The sequence below is a fragment of the Pecten maximus genome, chromosome 7 (genome assembly GCF_902652985.1).
Source record: "Pecten maximus chromosome 7, xPecMax1.1, whole genome shotgun sequence".
Taxonomy (NCBI): Eukaryota; Metazoa; Mollusca; class Bivalvia; order Pectinida; family Pectinidae; genus Pecten; species Pecten maximus.
The window spans coordinates 12,393,784-12,421,224 of record NC_047021.1 but is presented as its reverse complement, the minus strand read 5'-3'; the positions used below and the strand labels follow the sequence as shown (position 1 = coordinate 12,421,224).

The window sequence follows — 27,441 nt, the reverse complement described above, 5'->3', positions numbered from 1 at the left end:
CAGGACACAGTAAAACACTGATTGTTACTACAGGACACAGTAAAACACTGATTGTTACTACAGGACACAGTAAAACACTGATTGTTACTACAGGACACAGTAAAACACAGTTAATCTTTCTCTATCTATCAATGCACTTACTGATGTTAATTTACCGAAAGGCGAAAGTTCCTGAACAATTTACAACACTTCACTAAAAATCCATATCCATACTGTGGACTAATCATTTCATCAAATGAATCAGTCTTCACGGTCTACATATTTTCCCAGGTAAATGCATCGTGTCTATAAAACAGTTGACGCTACATGTGTATGTCTCATTTATCATCTAAACGGATAGTCAGCAATATGCCTTCGTACAAACTTACATATTTCGATGCCAAGGGAAGCGCCGAATTGACCCGACTGGCGTTAGCTGCTGCGGGAGCTGACTTCGAGGATGACCGATTGAGCCGAGAAGAATGGGCGGCACTGAAACCAGGTAAGGGATCGTTATAACATATAGTTTGGGACAGGTGCTGAAGCATGAATAATTCAGGTGAAAAAAAATAAAACTGGCACTGTTATGTTTCATTTTCATTCTAGCTTTCTAGAGGAGAGCTTTGTGGTCAGAGATTCTCAAAGAAAAAGTGTCAAAGTTTTAGTTGATGGCGTTTTTGTTTTCTACTACAGTGTATTTTGTCATAGGAACTTGGTTATATGACATATCTCGATCTATGCTACAACAACAACAAAAATGCTGTTATGGCTGTGGAGCCATGTTGCATTGTGGACCTGGTCACATATTTCTCGCGGTATTTTACAAGCGAGCTTTTTATCATGTTTAACTGGCTCCTAATGATTCCATGGTACAATTGAAATAATAAACTTTGACGTCTAACACAGCTCGGCGTCGCTCAGCAGGCACAACGGTTTTGATTGGCTGACTAATCAGCGAACACTACCAGTATGAATATAACGCTTGATTGACAGACAATGTATCTGCAGTTTTGCCAGTAGGCGGGGGTAAAACTGATTCAAAACTATCTGGTTATGCTAGCACCTACATGTAGTACCTTTTAAGTCATCTGACCCGAAGGCATCGTGCTCCGTCCGTCGTCGTCCGTGCGCCGTGTGTAGTTACACCTTGACATTCAAAACGCTACTCCTCCTCAAGTCCATAGCTGATTACTACATGTACCAAATTAAGTGTGAAACATCATTGGGGAGGGCAATCATATTTCATATAAATGAGGCTGGTCCGATCCCTGAGGACAGAGGGTCGGGCCCAAAAAGGGGACCTTTGCTGAAATTTTGCTTTAAAACCCTACAAGTACTGAAACATAGAGTGAATTACAACCAAATTGGGTGCAAATCGTCCTTGAGGGAGGCAATCATATTTTATATGAATGGTGCTTGTGTGACCCCTAGGGTCAGAGGGGCCGGGCCACAAAAATGGGAACTTTGGTGAAGTTTTGCTTTAAACCCCTACTCCTTCTTAACCTTTGAGTGGATTACAAACAAACTTAACGTGAAACATCATTGGGATGAGCAAGCCTATTTTAAATAAATGAGGCTTGTGTGACCCCTTTGGCACGAGTGCGGGCCTTAAATGGGGAACTTTTGCTTCAAAACCCTACTCTTCCTAAAACTTTGAGTGGATTTTTACATTATTTATAAGGGTTGAATAGACAGATGACCGTGTAGGTTAAGGTTTTTTGATATTTCGATAATACTGGTGGATATCAGCCATCGCAGTGCTCCTGAAATTTGGTAAAGCTGATGGAAGCAAATGTTTTCGTATCTTTCTTGATAAATGACAGTTTATATTTTTCAGAAATATCAATCGTATTCAATTCTGTCCAAACATTACTAGTCCGTTTGCCCATTCTGTCCAAACATTACTTGGCCGTATTTCCATTCTGTCCAAACATTACTTGTCCATAGTTCCATTCTGTCCAAACATTACTTGTTCGTGATTCCATTCTGTCTAAACATTACTTGTCCATAGTTCCAATCTGTCCAAACATTACTTGTCCGTAGTGCCATTCTGTTCAAACAATACCTGTCCGTATGCCCATTCTGTCCAAACATAACGTGTCCGTAATCCCATTATATCCAAACATTACTTGTCCGTAGTTTTATTCTGTCCAAACATTACTTGTCCGTAGTCCCATTCTGTTCAAACATTGTTTGTCCATATTTCCATTCTGTCCAAACATTACTTGTCCGTAGTTTTATTCTGTCCAAACATTACTTGTCCGTATTTCCATTCTGTCCAAACATTACTTGTCCGTGATTCCATTCTGTCTAAACATTACTTGTCCGTATGCCCATTCTGTCCAAACATTTCTTGTCCTTATTCCAAGTTTTCTAGAGCACTTGTCCTCTTGTTCCTTCAAGGGAATATTATATTATGTATGCGTAGTGGATAGATCCATGACTTCTAGAGTAAAATTCAATATGGCAGCCATTACCTCATTTCAAAATTATGAAACATCTATAATTCAAATAACTATAGACTTACAAGTATATCGAACGTATTCGGGAAGATTAGGTCTTGTTTAATGTTGCGGCAATATCAGAAACCTTTCAACTTTTTTCAACATACTTTTATTATCTTGATAAAAGTCGGCTGAATTACAGTTACCTATGTAAAAGGTTAGTGTGTTACCAACTACAATACCGGAATACGGCTTGTTGTTTTAATGTTAATATATTTCTTTCACAGAAACTCCACAGGGAAAACTCCCAATTTTCAAGGTTGATGAAAAGGTCATTCCTCAAAGCCGTGCAATGCTACGGTACGTAGCCCGACAACACGGTATGTACATTGATAGCCCGACAATACGGTATGTACATTGAAAAAGTATTATTTTCAAAATATTATGCATCATAATCAACATATTCATCATCAAAATTAGGATCACAGTCGCTGGCCTCCTTTGCGAAACTATCAACTAAAAATAATCACTGACACTAGATCTAGCACAATACTCCGCCGTCAAATAATCTTCCAATCACACCACCGCCATATAACCCTCAAATCACACCACAATCATAAAACCCTCAAATCACACCGCCATCATATAACCCTCAAATCACATCACCGTCATTAAACCCTCAAATCACACCACCGTCATAAAACCCTCAAATCACACCACCATCATATAACCCTCAAATCACATCACCGTCATATAACCCTCAAATCACACCACCGTCATATCACCCTCAAATCACATCACCGTCATAAAACCCTCAAATCACATCACCGTCATATAACCCTCAAATCACACCACCGTCATATAACCCTCAAATCACACCACCGCCATATAACCCTCAAATCACACCACCGTCATATAACCTTCAAATCACACCACCGCCATATAACCCTCAAATCACACCACCATCATATAACCCTCAAATCACACCACCGTCATAAAACCCTCAAATCACATCACCGTCATATAACCCTCAAATCACACCACAATCATATAACCCTCAAATCACACCACAATCATATAACCCTCAAATCACACCACAATCATAAAACCCTCAAATCACATCACCGTCATAAAACCCTCAAATCACACTACAATCATATAACCCTCAAATCACACCACCGTCATATAACCCTCAAATCACACCACCGTCATAAAACCCTCAAATCACACCGCCATCATATAACCCTCAAATCACACCGCCATCATATAACCCTCAAATCACACCACAATCATATAACCCTCAAATCACACCACAATCATAAAACCCTCAAATCACACCACAATCATATAACCCTCAAATCACACCACCGTCACATAACCCTCAAATCACATCACCGTCATATAACCCTCAAATCACACCGCCATCATATAACCCTCAAATCACACCACCGTCATATAACCCTCAAATCACACCGCCATCATATAACCCTCAAATCACACCACCGTCACATAACCCTCAAATCACACCACCGTCATATAACCCTCAAATCACACCGCCATCATATAACCCTCAAATCACACCACCGTCATATAACCCTCAAATCACACCACCGTCATATAACCCTCAAATCACACCACCGTCATATAACCCTCAAATCACATCACCGTCATATTACCTCCAATAACGCCACCGTCATATTACCTTTCGGAAACACTACCGTCATATTACCCTTCAGAAACACCACCGTCATATTACCCTTCAGAAACACCACCGTCATATTACCTTCAATAACACCACCGTCATATTACCTTCAATAACTTCACCGTCATGTTACCTTCAATAACACCACCGTCATACTACTTTTTAATAAAACCACGTCATATTAACATCCAATCACCTATCTTCACTCTGCGTACATGTTACAATAACATAGTGTTTTTATCATTTTTTTTCGGCATAGCCGTATAATTTTCTTTTGGACCGGATATGACGCGACAGGTGGCGTTACTAGTCAAATTGAAGTTTGTGATTGGTCAATGTAGCGGTAAATGCAAAATGCCGATATGCAGTTTAAGACGAAACAAAATTAAGATTGAATGCAAGCTGAATAAGTGGATGTATCTATTTAAATGACACATTAATAAAATCATATTCCTGATTCAAATCCAGTCTTATTATCACCAAAAATAATTCAAACTGATATAATTGTGTAATCCGTGCTGAGACACATTATTTCGTTAATGTATGTCACCAGCAGTTTTATATCATAACCACCAGCATTAAAACTATGCTATTTATCTTTCTTAAAGATATTTCTTGTTATTGTTGTTTTTTTCTTTTATTATTATTGTTAACATAGTTTGTTAACGATTTTGTCATTGTAGGTCTCTACGGTAAAGACATTGAAGAACAAACCGATGTCGATGTGGTCATTGAAACCGTTCAAGATCTGAATGACCAAATATTTAGATCATTCTTTGAAAGCGACGAAAAGAAAAAGGTATCATATATGCTAACATTTTACGTAATGTTCAAGTTGAATTTAATAAGATATGCGAATTATAGCGACGATATCTACCAATATCCTCAATAGGAAGAGTTATTAGTACACGTGTTGTCACCAAATAAAGTTTGTAATCATGTTGTGCAGGCCGAGCTTCACAAGGAATTGCTGGATAAGACAGTGCCAACGTACTTTACAATCTTCGAGAAACTTCTAGGGAAAAAAGATTGGATGGTTGGATCAAAGGTAATAATAATGTTTTCTTCTCTCCATAAGCTTACCTCAGATAGTTAACTCATCAGTTGTTGTTTTTATTGTTATAGAGTTTTCAACAGTAATCTATGTTTGTATAGTTGTTGGATCAGCTTCAGATGTCTAATAATCCTCTTAAAACAATTTATATACAATACTGACAAGCTTACTTTATATACAATACTGACAAGCTTACTTTATATACAATACTGACAAGCTTACTTTATATGCAATACTGACAAGCTTACTTTATATGCAATACTGACAAGCTTACTTTATATGCAATACTGACAAGCTTACTTTATATACAATACTGACAAGATTACTTTAAGTTATAAACTGAGTTCATTACCATTTGCTCTTGTTATTTAGTTTTACTATTCGACACGACATTGTCCGTACACTGTTAAGCCTATGTACAGGCGAACGTTGTATATAGCTTGATTTTCTATATTAAATCAGATTAAACGCATTCACTGTACATATGATTTTAAAGCTTTATTTAAATCATAAAATGGACATTTTATATTTTTTCTTTTAGCTTTCTATTGCTGATCTGGCAGTGATGAATGTGTTTGATTACATGGATCCGCTGTATGAGAAGGTAAATGGGCAAAGTATCTATGCTAAAAATCCTGTAATGAAGACTCATGCAGATCGAGTGAAAGCCATTCAAAACATCAAGGAATGGCTGGAGGAACGTCCTAAAACTGAGTTTTGAAGTGAAGTTATCATGACTTTGTGTTTTACCCTTCTTGAGTGATGATATTCTGCTAGATACTTACCCTTTAGGTGATTATCAATTATAAATATGATCTCCATTTAATAAAAATGTAGAAACAGTTTTGTTAGATTTTTGTTACTGTATTGGTTCAAGATACATATCGATAGTGACACTTGTGGTAAGCGATGACTCTTTATTTTAGACAAATCAAGGACACCCTTGTAAAACGCGGGCTATGTCATGTACATACAATGACTAGGTTAATGAATGTTAATGAAAATTTTTACTCGTTAATCAAAAAGAGAATTGACGTTATTACGTTGGACACAATACGCTGTAGTAAAATTGTATCAGTCTTTGGTCGAAAGAATGGGAGGTCTATGGAGGAGGCAACCGCAATCTTAACAAAGGGGAAATAAAAATTAATATAAACCGAAATTAGAAAGGACGGATATTTGAATGCAAAAAGCAAAAAAAAAAGATGAAAAAAATCTTTTCAATTTAGCAAACTTAAATGCGGCATATAATTGCTCAGAACGAATCCAATTTATAAGGTAAATGATAAACAACCACACCTGCGACAGTAGGTATCAATTGTACTCTAAATAATATAATCGATATATACCCACATATTTACATTCTGTGTGACAGTCTCCCATTACTCATGTGTTAAACCAGATGGTATTGATCACCGTATAAATGCAGCCCAGATCACATGACGTCACTTCCGACAGCGTCAAAAAAATGTTTGGCAATGCGTTGCGGGTGAATCAAACCCAGCTAGGATTTCGACTTAGAATAATCGCGTAATTATGACGTCATTTTGGTGCTTTGTTGATCATAGTCACGCCGAGGCTTTGTATTACACATCAATTTCAATGCAAACCAAGCACTACAATGAAATCGATTTCATATGTGCCGTTCTTTCAATTGAACAAACAGGGGAATAGCTGAACTTAAACCCCAGATTAAGCAAAGAGAAAGTGAAGTTTAACGTATCTTAATGTAAATATAACAATTAAACGCATGTTATATTGTATTTATTGTCAATATCAATGCAATCTGGGTGACAGATAAATATTCATGACGCCCTAACGGGCGTCATTCTATTCATCTGTCACCCAAATTGCATTGATCTTGCCAATACATACAATCTACCAAGCGGTTAATTGTTAAATAAACACACAGATGACCCTACAAAGTCCAGTCGATATTCTGTCACAGAACACTTTCAGTTGATAGATATTTATAGGTTGAGAACTCCCCTTAAATCTGATTTCACTTTCAAAATAGAGAACTGATATGTTTATTGTATCGTTGGATATTGAAGGCGATATAACCAACACAGACAGTTTACCTTGTATACACAGCGATCAAAATATAACAATGAAAATAAATATAAACAGTGATTGGTCCAGGGACTTGGAAAATGAAAGTCAATACTTTAACAAACGATATCTTTCTAAATACATTTGAAGCGTTTTGGAGATACCTGACTGCAGAAAAATAAAACTTTAATAACTTGATGGAATGATGGGATATTACAAAGATTACAATGCAATGGAAATAGAATTAAGATTGCTAAAAAAAGTGGAAAACAAGAATAATGAAAAAATCAATAAAATCACAAATATATTAAAAACACACTATAGCAACAAGAGTATAGCATTGAGAATAAGAGCAAGACTAAAGGAATTCGAAGAGAATGAACCATCACCTAAATGTTTTTGGTCTAGAGAAGCAACGAGCGAAAGAGAAATTATGGCAACAAATTAAAATGGTAGAAGGCGAATATAAACAGGATATAAACCAATTGCAATACAAAAAGGACATGTTCGTTTTTACAAAAAGAAAACAAACTCTTTACTTCTGAAGGATAAGATAGTGATGCTGCAGATGCTAATCTAGGTAATGTGGAGAGAAAAAAAGTAATAAATGAACAAAGTATACGTATTGAAATGGACTTAAGTGTGGAGGAAATAATCAAAAGTATCAATGAAATGAAGGAGAAGAAATCTCCCAGGGAGGATAGTATAGTTGCAGAACTTTATCAAATCTATTGGTAAGTCATCAGGAAAGAATTTCTTGAACTTGTTAATGAAATATGTAGAAATAATAAATTAACAGAGTAGTAATTAAAATGAATACTTACACTAATATACAAAAAGTAGAGCGTGAAGATATTAAAAATTGGAGACAGTTGACAATTTTACACATACATTATAAGATTTTTACGAAAACTTACGCTAACAAAATAGAAAGTTTTCTTCCGGATCTCATTCATCCTGATCAAAAAGGGTTTGGCACAGAAAGAAATAAAGCTGATGCAAATTGATTAACAAAAGATACATTTGATTCTTCTGAGCTGGAAGATGAAGAGGAGGCAGATATTTTCTTGGATCAGCAAAATGCTTTGACCAAAAACTTTATTTTATTCATAATTCAACATTATGATGAAATGCTATTCATAGGGTCGAATGGAATTTGATAGATCCAACTTTTGAGCACTTTGTTTTTTGGACCAAAATGAAAGGTTGGGTACAATTGTTACTAGTGGATGCGAAACACGCATCGAGAAAAGCAATTTCATCTCTGGATAATTTGATATAACAAGATCTGCGAGGCAGGGCTGTACAACAGCACCAATTTTAAGCGGAGCCATTAGTATGCTCCATTCGCAAAAGAAATAGCATCAATGGAATAATAACTGTAATTACAGGGTGTTAAAACACTAAAAATTCCAAAAGGACACATTAAAACACTGATTCTTACTACAGGACACAGTAAAAGACTTATTGTTACTACAAGACACAGTAAAACACTGATTGTCACTACAGGACACAGTAATACACTGATTGTTACTACAGGATACGGTAATACACTGATTGTTACTACAGGATACAGTAAAACACTGATTGTTACTACAGGACACAGTAAAACACTGATTGTTACTACAGGACACAGTAAAACACTGATTGTTACTACAGGGCACAGTAAAACACAGATTGTAACTACAGGATACGGTAATACACTGATTGTTACTACAGGACACAGTAAAACACTGATTGTTACTACAGGAGACAGTAAAACACTGATTGTTACTACAGGGCACAGTAAACACTGATTGTTACTACGGGACACAGTAAAACACTGATTGTTACTACAGGACACAGTAATACACTGATTGTTACTACAGGCTGCAGCAAAACACTGATTGTAACTACAGGGCGTTAAAACACTGATTGTTAATACGGGACACAGTAAAACACTGATTGTTACTACAGGACACGGTAAAACAATTATTGTTACTAAAGGACACAGTAATACACTGATTGTTACTACGGGACACAGTAAAACACTTATTTTTCCGACAGGACACAGTAATACACTGATTGTTACAACGGGACACAGTAAAACACTGATTGTTACTACAGGACACGGTAAAACAATGATTGTTACTACAGGACACAGTAAAACACTGATTCTTACTACAGGACACAGTTAAACACTGATTGTTACTACGGGACACAGTAAACACTGATTGTTACTACGGGACACAGTAAAACACAGATTGTTGCTACAGGACACAGTAAAACACTGATTGTTACTACAGGACACAGTAAAACACTGATTGTTACTACAGGACACAGTAAAACACTGATTGTAAATACGGGACACAGTAAAACACTGATTGTTACTACAGGACACAGTAAAACACTGATTGTTACTACAGGGCACAGTAAAACACAGATTGTAACTACAGGATACGGTAATACACTGATTGTTACTACATGACACAGTAAAACACTGATTGTTACTACAGGACACAGTAATACACTCATTGTTACTACAGGACACAGTAAAACACTGATTGTTACTACATGACACAGTAAAACACTGATTGTTACTACAGGACACAGTAATACACTGATTGTTACTACAGGACACAGTAAAACACTGATTGTTACTACAGGGCACAGTAAACACTGATTGTTACTACGGGACACAGTAAAACACTGATTGTTACTACAGGACACAGTAATACACTGATTGTTACTACAGGCTGCAGTAAAACACTGATTGTAACTACAGGACACAGTAATACACTGATTGTTACTAAGGGACACAGTAAAACACTGATTGTTCCGAGAGGACACAGTAAAGCACTGATTGTTACTACAGGACACAGTTAAACACTGATTGTTACTACAGGACACAGCAAAACACTGATTGTTACTACAGGGCACAGTAATACACTGATTGTTACTACAGGACACAGTAAAACACTGATTGTTACTACAGGACACAGTAATACACTGATTGTTACTACAGGACACAGTAAAACACTGATTGTTACTACAGGACACAGTAAGCACTGATTGTTACTACAGGACACAGTAAAACACTGATTCTTACTACGGGACACAGTAAAACACTGATTGTTACTACAGGACACAGTAATACACTGATTGTTACTACAGGACACAGTTATACACTGATTGTAACTACAGGACACAGTTATACACTGATTGTTACTACAGTACACAGTAAAACACTGATTGTTCCGATATGACACAGTAAAACACTGATTGTAACTACAGGACACAGTAATACACTGATTGTTACTACAGGACACAGTAATACACTGATTGTTACTATAGGACACAGTAATACACTGATTGTTACTACAGGACACAGTAAAACACTGATTGTTACTACAGGACACAGTCAAATACTGATTGTTACTACAAGACACAGTAAAACACTGATTGTTACTACAGGACACAGTAATACACTGATTGTTACTACAGGACACAGTAATACACTGATTGTTACTACAGGCTGCAGTTATACACTGATTGTTACTACGGGACACAGTAAAACACTGATTGTTACTACAGGACACAGTAAAACACTGATTGTTGCAACAGGACACAGTAATACACTGATTGTTACTACAGGACACAGTAATACACTGATTGTTACTACAGGCTGCAGTTATACACTGATTGTTACTACAGGACACAGTAAAACACTGATTGTTACTACAGGACATAGTAAAACACTGATTGTTACTAAAGGACACAGTAAAACACTGATTGTTACTACATGACACAGTAAAACACTGATTGTTACTACAGGACACAGTAAAACACTGATTGTTACTACAGGACACAGTAATACACTGATTGTTACTACAGGACACAGTAATACACTGATTGTTACTACAAGACACAGTAATACACTGATTGTTACTACAGGACACAGTAATACACTGATTGTTACTACAGGCTGCAGTTATACACTGATTGTTACTACAGGACACAGTAAAACACTGATTGTTACTACAGGACATAGTAAAACACTGATTGTTACTACAGGACACAGTAATACACTGATTGTTACTACAGGACACAGTAATACACTGATTGTTACTACATGACACAGTAAAACACTGATTGTTACTACAGGACACAGCAAAACACTGATTGTTACTACAGGCTGCAGTAATACACTGATTGTTACTACAGGACACAGTAAAACACTGATTGTTACTACAGGCTGCAGTAAAACACAGATTGTTGCTACAGGACACAGTAAAACACTGATTGTTACTACAGGCTGCAGTAAAACACTGATTGTAACTACAGGGCGTTAAAACACTGATTGTTACTACAGGACACGGTAAAACACTGATTGTTACTACGGGACACAGTAAAACACAGGTAATCTTTCTCTATCTATCAATGCACTTACTGATGTTGATTTACCGAAAGGCGAAAGTTCCTGAACAATTTACAACACTTCACTACAAATTCATATCCATACTGTGGACTAATCATTTCATCAAATGAATCAGTCTTCACGGTCTACATATTTTCCCAGGTAAATGCATCGTGTCTATAAAAAGGTTGACGCTACATGTGCATGTCTCATTTATCATCTATACGGATAGTCAGCAACATGCCTTCGTACAAACTAACATATTTCGATGCCAGGGGAAGCGCCGAATTGACCCGACTGGCGTTAGCTGCTGCGGGAGCTGACTTCGAGGATGACCGATTGAGCCGAGAAGAATGGGCGGCACTGAAACCAGGTAAGGGATCGTTATAACATATAGTTTGGGACAGGTGCTGAAGCATGAATAATGTTTCACATCCTATCATTACTGTATTTTCAGGTGAAAAAAACCAAACTGGCACTGTTATGTTTCATTTTCATTCTAGCTTTCTAGAGGAGAGCTTTGTGGTCAGAGATTCTCAAAGAAAAAATGTCAAAGTTTTAGTTGATGGCGTTTTTGTTTTCTACTACAGTGTATTTTGTCATAGGAACTTGGTTATATGACATATCTCGATCTATGCTACAACAACAACAAAAATGCTGTTATGGCTGTGGAGCCATGTTGCATTGTGGACCTGGTCACATATTTCTCGCGGTATTTTACAAGCGAGCTTTTTATCATGTTTAACTGGCTCCTAATGATTCCATGGTACAATTGATATAATAAACTTTGATCGATTTGACGTCTAACACAGCTCGGCGTCGCTCAGCAGGCACAACGGTTTTGATTGGCTGACTAATCAGCGAACACTACCAGTGCTAGTATGACGCTTGATTGACAGACAATGTATCTGCAGTTTTGCCAGTAGGCGGGGGTAAAACTGATTCAAAACTATCTGGTTATGCTAGCACCTACATGTAGTACCTTTTAAGTCATCTGAACCGAATCGAAGGCATCGTGCTCCGTCCGTCGTCGTCCGTGCGCCGTGTGTAGTTACACATTGACATTCAAAACGCTACTCCTCCTCAAGTCCATAGCTGATTACTACCAAATTAAGTGTGAAACATCATTGGGGAGGGCAATAATATTTCATATAAATGTGGCTGGTCCGACCCCTGAGGACAGAGGGTCGGGGCCCAAAAAAGGAACCTTTGCTGAAATTTTGCTTTAAAACCCTACAAGTACTGAAACATTGTTTGAATTACAACCAAATTGGGTACAAATCATCCTTGAGGGAGGCAATCATATTTTATATGAATGGTGCTTGTGTGACCCCTAGGGTCAGAGGGGCCGGGCCACAAAAAGGGGAACTTTGGTGAATTTTTGCTTTAAACCCCTACTCCTTCTTAACCTTTGAGTGGATTACAAACAAACTTAACGTGAAACATCATTGGGATGAGCAAGCTTGTGTGACCCCTTTGGCACGAGTGCGGGCCTTAAATGGGGAACTTTTGGCGTCAAAACCCTACTCTTCCTAAACCTTTGAGTGGATTTTTACATTATTTATAAGGGTTGAATAGACAGATGACCGTGTAGGTTTAGGTTTTTTGATATTTCGATAATACTGGTGGATATCAGCCATCGCAGTGCTCCTGAAATTTGCATTTTGTAAAGCTGATGGAAACAAATGTTTTCGTATCTTTCTTGATAAATGATAGTTTATATTTTTCAGAAATATATATCGTATTCAATTCTGTCCAAACATTACTTGTCCGTATTTCCATTCCGTCCAAATATTACTTGTCCGTAGTTTCATTCTGTCCAAACATACCGGAATACGGCTTGTTGTTTTAATGTTAATATATTTCTTTCACAGAAACTCCACAGGGAAAAGTCCCAATTTTCAAGGTTGATGAAAAGGTCATTCCTCAAAGCCGTGCAATGCTACGGTACATAGCCCGACAATACGGTATGTACATTGATAGCCCGACAATACGGTATGTACATTGAAAAAGTATTATTTTCAAAATATTATGCATCATAATCAACATATTCATCATCAAAATTAGGATCACAGTCGCTGGCCTCCTTTGCGAAACTATCAACTAAAAATAATCACTGACATTAGTACTAGCACAATACTCCGCCGTCAAATAATCTTCCAATCACACCACCGTCATATAACCCTCAAATCACATCACGTCATAAAACCCTCAAATCACACCACCGTCATATAACCCTCAAATCACATCACCGTCATAAAACCCTCAAATCACACCGCCATCATATAACCCTCAAATCACACCACCGTCATATTACCCTCCAATAACACCACCGTCATAATATCCTCAAATCACACCGCCATCATATAACCCTCAAATCACATCACCGTCATAAAACCCTCAAATCACACCGCCATCATATAACCCTCAAATCACACCACCGTCATATTAACCTTCAATAACACCACCGTCATAATATCCTCAAATCACACCGCCATCATATAACCCTCAAATCACACCACCGTCATATTAACCTTCAATAACACCACCGTCATATTACCCTCCAATAACACCACCGTCATATCACCCTCCAACAACAACACCGTCATAATATCCTCCGACAACACCACCGTCATATCACCCTCCAACAACACCACCATCATAATATCCTCCAACAACACCACCGTCATATTACCCTCCAACAACAACACCGTCATAATATCCTCCAACAACACCACCGTCATATTACCCTCCAACAACACCACCGTCATATCACCCTCCAACAACAACACCGTCATAATATCCTCCGACAACACCACCGTCATATCACCCTCCAATAGCACCACCGTCATATCACCCTCCAATAACACCAGTCATATTAACCTTCAATAACACCACCGTCATATTAACCTTCAATAACACCACCGTCATATTACCCTCCAATAACACCACCGTCATAATATCCTCCAACAACACCACCGTCATATTACCCTCCAACAACAACACCGTCATAATATCCTCCAACAACACCACCGTCATATTACCCTACAACAACACCACCGTCATATCACCCTCCAACAACAACACCGTCATAATATCCTCCGACAACACCACCGTCATATTAACCTTAAATAAAACCACCGTCATATTACCCTTCAATAACACCTCCGTCATATTATCCTAGACAAAACCACCGTCATATCACCTTTCTTTAACACAAACCTCATATCACCCTCCAATAGCACCACCGTCATATCACCCTCCAATAACACCACCGTCATATTACCCTTCAATAACACCACCGTCATATTATCCTCCAACAACACCACCGTCATATTACCTTCAATAACACCACAGTCATATCACCCTTCAATAACACCACCGTCATATCACCCTCCAACAACATCACCGTCATATTACCTTCAATAACAACACCGTCATATCACCACCGTCATAGTACCCTCCAACAACACCGTCCAATAACACCACTGTCATATCACCCTAACGGGCGTCATTCTATTTATTTGTCACCCAGATTGCATTGATCTTGCCAATAAATACAATCTACCAAGCGTTTAATTGTTAAATAACACCACCGTCATCCACCGTCATATCACCGTCCAATAACACCACCGTCATATCACCGTCCAATTACACCATCGTCATATCACCGTCCAATAACACCACCGTCATATCGCCGTCCAATAACACCACAGTCATATTACCATTTAATAACACCACCGTCATCCACCGTCATATCACCGTCCAATAACACCACCGTCATATCACCGTCAAATAACACCACCGTCATATCACCGTCCAATAACACCACCGTCATATCACCGTCCAATAACACCACCGTCATATCGCCGTCCAATAACACCACCGTCATATTACCATTTAATAACACCACCGTCATATTACCATTTAATAACACCACCGTCATCCACCGTCATATCACCGTCCAATAACACCACCGTCATATCACCGTCAAATAACACCACCGTCATATCACCGTCCAATAACACCACCGTCATATCACCGTCCAATAACACCACCGTCATATCGCCGTCCAATAACACCACCGTCATATTACCATTTAATAACACCACCGTCATCTACCGTCATATCACCGTCCAATAACACCACCGTCATATCACCGTCCAATAACACCACCGTCATATTACCATTTAATAACACCACCGTCATCCACCGTCATATCACCGTCCAATAACACCACCGTCATATCGCCGTCCAATAACACCACCGTCATATTACCATTTAATAACACCACCGTCATCCACCGTCATATCACCGTCCAATAACACCACCGTCATATCGCCGTCCAATAACACCACCGTCATATTACCATTTAATAACACCACCGTCATATTACCATCCAATAACACCACCGTCATATCACCCTTCACTAACACCGCCGTCATATAACCTTCAATAACACCACCGTCATATAACCTTCAATAACACCACCGTCATATTACCTTCAATAACACCACCGTCATATAACCTTCAATAACACCACCGTCATATTACCTTCAATAACACCACCGTCATATTACCTTCAATAACACCACCGTCATATTACCCTTCAATAACACCACCGTCATATCACCCTTCACTAACACCGCCGTCATATAACCTTCAATAACACCACCGTCATATAACCTTCAATAACACCACCGTCATATTACCTTCAATAACACCACCGTCATATTACCTTCAATAACACCACCGTCATATTACTTTTTAATAAAACCACCGTCATATTAACATCCAATCACCTCTCTTCACTCTGCGCACATGTTACAATAACATAGTGTTTTTATCATTTTTTATTGTTGTTTTTTCTTTTATTATTATTGTTAACATAGTTTGTTAATGATTTTGTCATTGTAGGTCTCTACGGTAAAGACAATGAAGAAAAAACCGATGTGGATGTAGTCATTGAAACCGTTCAGGATCTGAATGACCAAATATTTAGATCATTCTTCGAAAGCGACGAAAAGAAAAAGGTATCATATGTTCATGTATGCTAACATTTTACGTAATGTTAAAGTTGAATTTAATAAGATATGCGAATTATAGCGACGATATCTACCAATATCCTCAATAGGAAGAGTAATTAGTACACGTGTTGTCACCAAATAAAGTTTGTAATCATGTTGTGCAGGCCGAGCTTCACAAGGAATTGCTGGATAAGACAGTGCCAACGTACTTTAAAATCTTCGAGAAACTTCTAGGAAAAAAAGATTGGATGGTTGGATCAAAGGTAATAATAATGTTTTCTTCTCTCCATAAGCTTACCTGAGATAGTTAACTCATCAGTTGTTGTTTTTATTGTTATAGAGTTTTCAACAGTAATCTATGTTTGTATAGTTGTTGGATCAGCTTCAGATGTCTAATAATCCTCTTAAAACAATTTATATACAATACTGACAAGCTTACTTTATATACAATACTGACAAGCTTACTTTATATACAATACTGACAAGCTTACTTTATATGCAATACTGACAAGCTTACTTTATATGCAATACTGACAAGCTTACTTTATATGCAATACTGACAAGCTTACTTTATATGCAATACTGACAAGTTTACTTTATATGCAATACTGACAAGCTTACTTTATATGCAATACTGACAAGCTTACTTTATATACAATACTGACAATCTTACTTTATATACAATACTGACAAGCTTACTTTATATACAATACTGACGAAGCTTACTTTATATACAATACTGACAAACTTACTTCATATACAATACTTACAAGCTTACTTTATATACAATACTGACAAGCTTACTTTATATACAATACTGACAAGCTTACTTTATATACAATACTGACAAGCTTACTTTATATACAATACTGACAATCTTACTTTATATGCAATACTGAGAAGCTTACTTTATATTCAATACTGACAAGCTTACTTTATATACAATACTGACAAGATTACTTTAAGTTATAAACTGAGTTCTTTACCATTTGCTCTAGTTATTTAGTTTTACTATTCGACACGACATTGTCCGTACACTGTTAAGCCTATGTACAGGCGAACGTTGTATATAGCTTGATTTTCTATATTAAATCAGATTAAACGCATTCACTGTACATATGATTTTAAAGCTTTATTTAATATCATAAAATGGACATTTTATATTTTTTCTTTTAGCTTTCTATTGCTGATCTGGCAGTGATGAATGTGTTTGATTACATGGATCCGCTGTATGAGAAGGTAAATGGGCAAAGTATCTATGCTAAAAATCCTGTAATGAAGAATCATGCAGATCGAGTGAAAGCCATTCAAAACATCAAGGAATGGCTGGAGGAACGTCCTGAAACTGAGTTTTGAAGTGAAGTTATCATGACTTTGTGTTTTACCCTGAACTTCTTGAGTGATGATATTCTGCTAGATACTTACCCTTTAGGTAATTATCAATAATGAATATGATCTCCATTTAATAAAAATGTAGAAACAGTTTTGTTAGATTTTTGTTACTGTATTGGTTCAAGATACATATCGATAGTAACACTTGTGGTAAGCGATGACTCTTTATTTTAGACAAATCAAGGACACCCTTGTAAAACGCGGGCTATGTCATCTACATACAATGACTAGGTTAATGAATGTTAATGAACATTTTTACTCGTTAATCAAAAAGAGAATTGACGTTATTACGTTGGACACAATACGCTGTAGTAAAATTGTATCAGTCTTTGGTCGAAAGAATGGGAGGTCTATGGAGGAGGCAACCGCAATCTTAACAAAGGGGGAAATAAAAATTAATATAAACCGAAATTAGAAAGGACGGATATTTGAATGCAAAAGGCAAAAAAAAGATGAAAAAAATCTTTTCAATTTAGCAAACTTAAATGCGGCATGTAATTGCTCAGAACGAATCCAATTTATAAGGGAAATGATAAACAACCACACCTGCGACAGTAGGTATCAATTGTACTATAATAATGTAATATAATCGATATATAGCCACATAAACACACAGATGACCCTACAAAGTCCAGTCGATATTCTGTCATAGACCACTTTCAGTTGATAGATATTGATAGGTTGAGAACTCCCCTTAAATCTGATTTCACTTTCAAAATAGAGAACTGATATGTTTATTGTACCGTTGGATATTGAAGGCGATATAACCAACACAGACAGTTTACCTTGTATACACAGCGATCAAAATATAACAATGACAATGCATATAAACAATGATTGGTCCAGGGACTTGGAAAATTGAAAGTCAATACTTTAACAAACGATATCTTTCTAAATACATTTGAAGCGTTTTGGAGATACCTGACTGCAGAAAAATAAAACTTGAATAATTTGATGGAATGGTCGGCTATTACAAATATTAAATGTAGAGAAATAACGGTTTCTGTATCTAAGCTCTTAAATACTTATGGAGATATTATTGTAATGGAAATAGACTTGGGTTTGCTAACCAAAGTCGAAAACAAGAGCAAAAATGAAGGCATAGTTGCAAAATTTTATCTAATCTATTGGTACGTCAATAGGAAAGAATTCCTTGAACTTGTTAATGAAATATGTAGAACTAATAAATTATCAGAGTAACAATCAAGAGGAATACTAACAATATTATACAAAAAGGAGAGCATGAAGATATCAAAAATTGGAGAAAGTTGACAATTTTAAATGTAGATTATAAGACTATGGCGAAAACTTAAGCTAACAAAATAGAAAGACTACTTCCGGATCTTATTTATCCTAATCAAAGAGGATTTGTCACAGGGAGAAATAAAGCTGATGCAAATTAATTAATAAACGATATATTTGATTCTTCTGAACTGGATGTTGAAGAGAAAGCAGTTATTTTCCTATATCAGCAAAATGATTTTACTATAAACTTTATTTCATTCATAATTCAACATTATGATAAAATCATTTTGAGCACTTTGATTTTGGGACAAAAATGAAAGGTTGGGTACAAATGTTACTATTGAATGCGAAAACACGCATCGAGAAAAGCAATGTCATCTCTGGATAATTTGATATATCCAGAGTATGAAGTAATAGCATCAATGGAATAATAACTGTTGCTACAGGGCGTTAAAACACTGAATGTTCCCATAGGACAGAGTAAGACAATGATTGTTACTACAGGGGAAACACTGAATGTTCCAATAGGACAGAGTAAAACAATGAGTGTTTCTACAGGGGAAACACTGAATGTTCACATAGGACAGAGTAAGACAGTGATTGTTACTACAGGGGAAACACTGAATGTTCCCATAGGACAGAGTAAGACAATGAGTGTTACTACAGGGGAAACACTGAATGTTCCCATAGGACAGAGTAAGACAATGAGTGTTACTACAGGGGGAACACTGAATGTTGCCATAGGACAGAGTAAAACACTGATTGTTACTACGGGGTGTTAAAACAATGATTGTTACTACAGGGTGTTAAAACAATGATTGTTACTACGGGGTGTTAAAACAATGATTGTTACTACGGGGTGTTAAAACACGGACTGTTCCCACAGGGCACAGTATAACTAATAATAGGTTGCACTATTAACTTGACAGATTACAACTTTTAATACATTACTTGTAGTTAAAAATAAGAAGAAATTAATCTTTCTTTATCTATCATTGCACTTACTGATGTTGATTAACCGAAAGGCTAAAGTTCCTGAACAAATCAAGAACACTTCACTACAAATCCATACTGCGGACCAAACCAACACATCCCCCACCCCGACACTGCAAATCTACACATATCATATGACTAATTAAACGCACTCCCAAACTTATCAAATGCACCCCCACCCCCACTCCGAGACTGCAAATTTACACACCTGACTAATCAAACGCACCCGAACCCCCACCCCGACTCTGGAAATCGACAGACACCTGACTAATCAAACGCACCCCACCCCGTAACTGCAAATATGCACTCCTGACTAATCAAACGCACCCCCCCCCCCCCCCCCCCCCCCCCCCCCGCAGAACTAATTAGACGCACCCGCCGACACATTACAACTCCATGAATTGTACCACATTGCAAACCAAATGTTGGTTTGTTTACACTGTCTGTTGTGATCTAGTAATTTTTGTTTTCACCTAACTAATACATTTTGTCATATGGTTGTGTCAAAGACATCATAAGATACGCGTGTTATAACACGTGTAACGTGTATGGATTTAATCAAACTCCTTAGATAATGTCACTCCCTCGTGGCATATAAAAATAAACCTGTTCAATACATGGCTTATTTACATTGTCCCTCATGTAATATTCTCTATATAACATGTGGTCGCTATGCGTTATTGATGTGGTTCGACTTGGTTTATTTTTATATAGTAGATAAAGAAATACCCCTAGCAGAACAAGTTACCATTGGTGAAAGACCATAGTTAAAATGCACATATGCATTGTGCTGAGCTTTCATCAAATGAATCAGTCTTCACGGTCTACATATTTACCCAGGTAAATGCATTGTGTCTATAAAACAGCAGACGCTACAGGTATATGTCTCATTTATTATCTATACGGATAGTCAGCAACATGCCTTCGTACAAACTTACATATTTTAATGGCAAGGGAGGCGCCGAATTGACCCGACTGGCGTTTGCTGCTGCGGGTGTTGACTACGAGGATGAACGAGTGACGCGAGAAGACTGGCCGGCACTGAAACCAGGTAAGGGATCGTTATAACATAAAGTTTGGGACAGGTACTGAAGCATGAATAATGTGGCACATCCTATCATTACTGTATTTTCAGATGAAAAAAAATAATAAAACTGGCAATATTATGTTTCATTTTCATTCTAGCTTTCTAGAGGAGAGCTTTGTGGTCAGAGATTCTCAAAGAAAAAATGTCAAAGTTTTAGTTGATGGCGTTTTTGTTTTCTACTACAGTGTATTTTGTCATATGAACTTGGTTATGTGATTTTTTTCAAGACATATTAGCTGAAATCCTGTAATGCATGTTTTGATTCATATGATTTGCGACATATCTCTATGCTACAACAACAACAACAACAAAAATTTTGTTGTGCCGGTGGAGCATGTTGCATTGTGTACCTGGTCACATATTCCTCGCTGTATTTTACAAGCGATATTTTTATCATGTTTAACTGGCTCCTAATGATTCCATGGTACAATTGATATAATAAACTTTGATCGATTTGACGTCTAACACAGCTCGGCGTCGCTCAGCAGGCACAACGGTTTTGATTGGCTGACTAATCAGCGAACACTACCAGTACTAGTATGACGCTTGATTGCCAGACAATGTATCTGCAGTTTTGCCAGTAGGCGGGGGTAAAACTGATTCTAAGCCAGCACCTAGTAACTTTTATGTCATCTGACCCGAAGGCATCGTGTTCCGTCCGTCGTCGTCCGTGCGCCGTGTGTAGTTACACATTGACATTCAAAACGCTACTCCTCCTCAAGTCCATAGCGGATTACTACCAAATTTAGTGTGAAACATCATTGGGGAGGGCAATCATATTTCATATAAATGAGGCTGGTCCGACCCCTGAGGACAGAGGGTCGGGGCCCAAAAAGGGAACCTTTGCTGAAATTTTGCTTTAAACCCTTACAAGTCCTTAAACATTGAGTGAATTACGACCAAATTGGGTGCAAATCATCCTTGAGGGAGGCAATCATATTTTATATGAATGGTGCTTGTGTGACCCCTGGGGTCAGAGGGGCCGGACCACAAAAAGGGGAACTTTGGTGAATTTTTGCTTTAAGCCCCTACTCTTTCTTAACCTTTGGGTGGATTTTTACATTATTTATAAGGGTTGAATAGACAGATGACCGTGTAGGTTTAGGTTTTTTTGATATCTCGATAATACTGGTGGATATCAGCCATCGCAGTGCTTCTGAAATTTGCGCTTTGTAAAGCTGATCGAAACAAATGTTTTCCTATCTTTCTTGATAAATGACAGTTTATATTTTTCAGAAATATAAATCGTATTCAATTCCAAACATTACTTGTCCGTATTTCCATTCTGTCCAAACGTTACTTGTCCGTAGTTTTATTCTGTCCAAACATTACTTGTCCGTAGTTTTATTCTGTCCAAACATTACTTGTCCGTATTTCCATTCTGTCCAATCATTACTTGTCCGTAGTCCCATTCTGTCCAAACATTACTTGTCCGTAGTTTTATTCTGTCCCAACATTACTTGTCCGTAGTCCCATTCTGTCCAAACATTACCCGTCCGTAGTTTTATTCTGTCCAAACATTACTAGTCCGTAGTCCCATTCTGTCCAAACATTACTTGTCCGTAGTTTTATTCTGTCCAAACATAACTTGTCCGTAGTCCCATTCTGTCCCAACATTACTTGTCCGTAGTCCCATTCTGTCCAAACATTACCCGTCCGTAGTTTTATTCTGTCCAAACATTACTAGTCCGTAGTCCCATTCTGTCCAAACATTACTTGTCCGTAGTTTTATTCTGTCCAAACATTACTTGTCCGTAGTCCCATTCTGTTCAAACATTGCTTGTCCGTATGCCCATTCTGTCCAAACATTACTTGTCCGTAGTCCCATTCTGTCCAAACATTACTTGTCCGTAGTCCCATTCTGTCCAAACTTAACATGTCCGTAATCCCATTATGTCCAAACATTTCTTGTCCGTATTCCCATTCTGTCCAAACATTACTTGTCCGTAATTCTATTCTGTCCAAACATTACTTGCCCGTATGCCCATTCTGTCCAAACATTACTTGTCCGTAATTCTATTCTGTCCACACATTACTTGCCCGTATTCCCATTCTGTCCAAACATTACTTGTCCGTAATTATATTCTGTCCAAACATTACGTGTCCGTATTTCTATTATGTCCAAACATTTCTTGTCCTTATTCCAAGTTTTCTAGAGTACTTGTCCTCTTGTTCCTTCAAGGGAATATTATACCATGTATGCGTAGTGGATAGATCCATGACTTCTAGAGTAAAATACATAAAGGCAATGAATGTGAAGTGTAAAATTCAATATGGCAGCCATTACCTCATTTCAAAATTATGAAACATTTATAACTCAAATAACTATAGACTTACAAGTATATCGAACGTATTCGGGAAGATTAGGTTTGGTTTAATGTTGCGACAATATCAGAAACCTTTCAACTTTTTTCAACATACTTTTATTATCTTGATAAAAGTCGGCTGAATTACAGTTACCTATGTAAAAGGTTAGTGTGTTACCAACTACAATACCGGAATACGGCTTGTTGTTTTAATGTTAATATATTTCTTTCACAGAAACTCCACAGGGAAAACTCCCAATTCTCAAGGTTGATGAAAAGGTCATTCCTCAAAGCCGTGCAATGCTAAGGTACATAGCCCGACAATACGGTATGTACATTGATAAAGTATTATTTTCAAAATATTATGCATCATAATCAACATATTCATCATCAAAATTAGGATCACAGTCGCTGGTTCCTTTGCGAAACTATCAACTAAAAATAATCACTGACATTAGTACTAGCACAATACTCCGCCGTCAAATAATCTTCCAATCACACCACCGTCATATAACCATCAAATCACATCACGTCATAAAACCCTCAAATCGCACCACCGTCATATAAACCTCAAATCAGACCACCGTCATATCACCGTCCAATAACACCGCCGTCATATTACCTTCAATAACACCACCGTCATATCACCGTCCAATAACACCGCCGTCATATTACCTTCAATAACACCACCGTCATATCACCGTCCAATAACACCACTGTCATATTACCTTCAATAACACCACCGTCATATTACCTTCAATAATACCACCGTCATATTACCTTCAATAATACCAACGTCATATTACTTTTTAATAAAACCACATATTTAACATCCAATCACCTCTCTTCACTCTGCGTACATGTTACAATAACATAGTGTTTTTATCATTTTTTTATTGTTGTTTTTTTCTTTTATTATTATTGTTAACATTATTTGTGAATGATTTTGTCATTGTAGGTCTCTACGGTAAAGACAATCAAGAACAAACCGATGTGGATGTAGTCATTGAAACCGTTCAAGATCTCAATGAGCAAATCTTTAAATCATTCTTCGAAAGCGACGAAAAGAAAAAGGTATCATATGTTCATGTATGCTAACATTTTACGTAATGTTAAAGTTGAATTTAATAAGATATGCGAATTATAGCGACGATATCTACCAATATCCTCAATAGGAAGAGTAATTAGTACACGTGTTGTCACCAAATAAAGTTTGTAATCATGTTGTGCAGGCCGAGCTTCACAAGGAATTGCTGGATAAGACAGTGCCAACGTACTTTAAAATCTTCGAGAAACTTCTAGGAAAAAAAGATTGGATGGTTGGATCAAAGGTAATAATAATGTTTTCTTCTCTCCATAAGCTTACCTCAGATAGTTAACTCATCAGTTGTTGTTTTTATTGTTATAGAGTTTTCAACAGTAATCTATGTTTGTATAGTTGTTGGATCAGCTTCAGATGTCTAATAATCCTCTTAAAACAATTTATATACAATACTGACAAGCTTACTTTATATACAATACTGACAAGCTTACTTTATATACAATACTGACAACCTTACTTTATATACAATACTGACAAGCTTACTTTATATACAATACTGACAAGCTTACTTTATATACAATACTGACAAGCTTACTTTAAGTTATAAACTGAGTTCTTTACCATTTGCTCTAGTTATTTTGTTTTACTATTCGACACGACATTGTCCGTACACTGTTAAGCCTATGTATAGGCGAACGTTGTATATAGCTTGATTTTCTATATTAAATCAGATTAAACGCATTCACTGTACATATGATTTTAAAGCTTTATTTATATCATAAAATGGACATTTTACATTTTTCTTTTAGCTTTCTATTGCTGATCTGGCAGTGATGAATGTGTTTGATTACATTGATCCGATGTGTGTGAAGGTAAATGGGCAAAGCATCTATGCTAAAAATCCTGTAATGAAGACTCATGCAGATCGAGTGAAAGAGATTCCAAACATCAATAAATGGCTGAAGAAACGTCCTGAATCTGAGTTTTGAAGTGAAGTTATCATGACTTTGTGTTTTACCCTGAACTCCTTGTGTGACGATATTCTGCTAGATACTTACCCTTTAGGTGATTATCAATTATAACTATGATCTCCATTTAATAAAAATGTAGAAACAGTTTTGTGAAGATTTTTGTTACTGTATTGGTTCAAGATACATATCGATAGTAACACTTGTGTTAAGCGATGACTCTTTATTTCAGACAAATCAAGGACACCCTTGTAAAACGCGGGCTATGTCATGTACATACAATGACTAGGTATATGTTGTTCACTTGTTGATTATCCTGAAGATCATGGTTATCTGATCTTCGTTCCTTTGGTTTCAGTCCCAATGTTTACTTTTAGGTTAGGGTTATTACAAGTCACAGCAGGACAATGATTTTACTTCGAATTTTGAATGGAAACATGACGCATTATGATTCCGGATGTCACGAACTGAAATACTTCAATGGAACATATCAAGATGAACATGCATTGTGTAAACATCCACACAAAATACAATTGGTCGAGCTGCAAATAACCCAAGAAAACATGTGAAATTAAAGTTATTGTAAATTTAATCAACATACCCCATTCAACATACGACATTAATCATTCAACATACGATATTTACCATTCAACACACAATATTAACCATTCCACACAGAACATTTACCATTCAACATACGACATTAACCATTCAACATACAATATTAACCATTCAACACACGACATTTACCATTCTACATACGACATTAACCATTCAACACACAATATTAACCATTCAACACACGAATTTACCATTCAACATACGACATTAACCATTCAACACACAATATTAACCATTCCACACAGAACATTTACCATTCAACAAACGACATTAACCATTCAACATACAATATTAACCATTCAACACACGACATTTACCATTCTACATACGACATTAACCATTCAACACACAATATTAACCATTCTACATACGACATTTACCATTCAACACACGACATTAACCATTCAACATAAGACATTTACCATTCAACACACGACATTTACCATTCTACATACGACATTAACCATTCAACACACAATATTAACCATTCAACACACGACATTTACCATTCTACATACGACATTAACCATTCAACACACAATATTAACCATTCAACACACGACATTTACCATTCTACATACGACATTTACCATTCAACACACGACATTAACCATTCAACATACGACATTTACCATTCAACACACGACATTTACCATTCAACACACGACATTTACCATTCAACACACGACATTTACCATTCTACATACGACATTAACCATTCAACATACGACATTTACCATTCAACACACGACATTTACCATTCTACATACGACATTTACCATTCAACACACGACATTAACCATTCAACATACGACATTTACCATTCAACACACGATATTTACCATTCTACATACGATATTTACCATTCAACATACGACATTTAATATTCAACACACGACATTTACAATGTACAATTCAACACACGACATTTACCATTCAACATACGACATTTACCATTCAACACACGATATTTACCATTCAACATACGACATTTACCATTCAACACACGACATTTACCATTCAACATACGACATGCAGAATTTATACGTTGTGCTAACGCAATATACGAAAGTCTACATTGATAATTTGAATGTTGCGTCAGCTCGACATGCGACATTCAACTTTCAGAATTG

At 36.9% G+C, this 27,441-nt stretch overlaps 2 protein-coding genes across 2 annotated transcripts; both read left to right on the top strand.

Moving 5' to 3' along the window:
• The first annotated feature begins 268 nt into the window (after nt 1-268).
• On the top strand, nt 269-6,024 carry LOC117331626 (glutathione S-transferase 1-like). The gene is made up of 5 exons (XM_033890455.1): nt 269-481; nt 2,711-2,803; nt 4,809-4,924; nt 5,075-5,173; nt 5,721-6,024. Exons 1-5 carry the CDS (start codon nt 307-309, stop codon nt 5,898-5,900), a joined length of 663 nt encoding a protein of 220 aa, XP_033746346.1. The 5' UTR covers nt 269-306; the 3' UTR covers nt 5,901-6,024.
• Nucleotides 6,025-11,784: 5,760 nt separating this feature from the next.
• On the top strand, nt 11,785-25,790 carry LOC117331053. Its single transcript, XM_033889646.1, has 10 exons — nt 11,785-12,000; nt 13,502-13,594; nt 16,545-16,660; nt 16,819-16,917; nt 17,831-18,003; nt 21,151-21,335; nt 23,913-24,005; nt 24,636-24,751; nt 24,910-25,008; nt 25,529-25,790. Exons 1-10 carry the CDS (start codon nt 11,826-11,828, stop codon nt 25,706-25,708), a joined length of 1,329 nt encoding a protein of 442 aa, XP_033745537.1. The 5' UTR covers nt 11,785-11,825; the 3' UTR covers nt 25,709-25,790.
• Nucleotides 25,791-27,441: the final 1,651 nt, after the last annotated feature.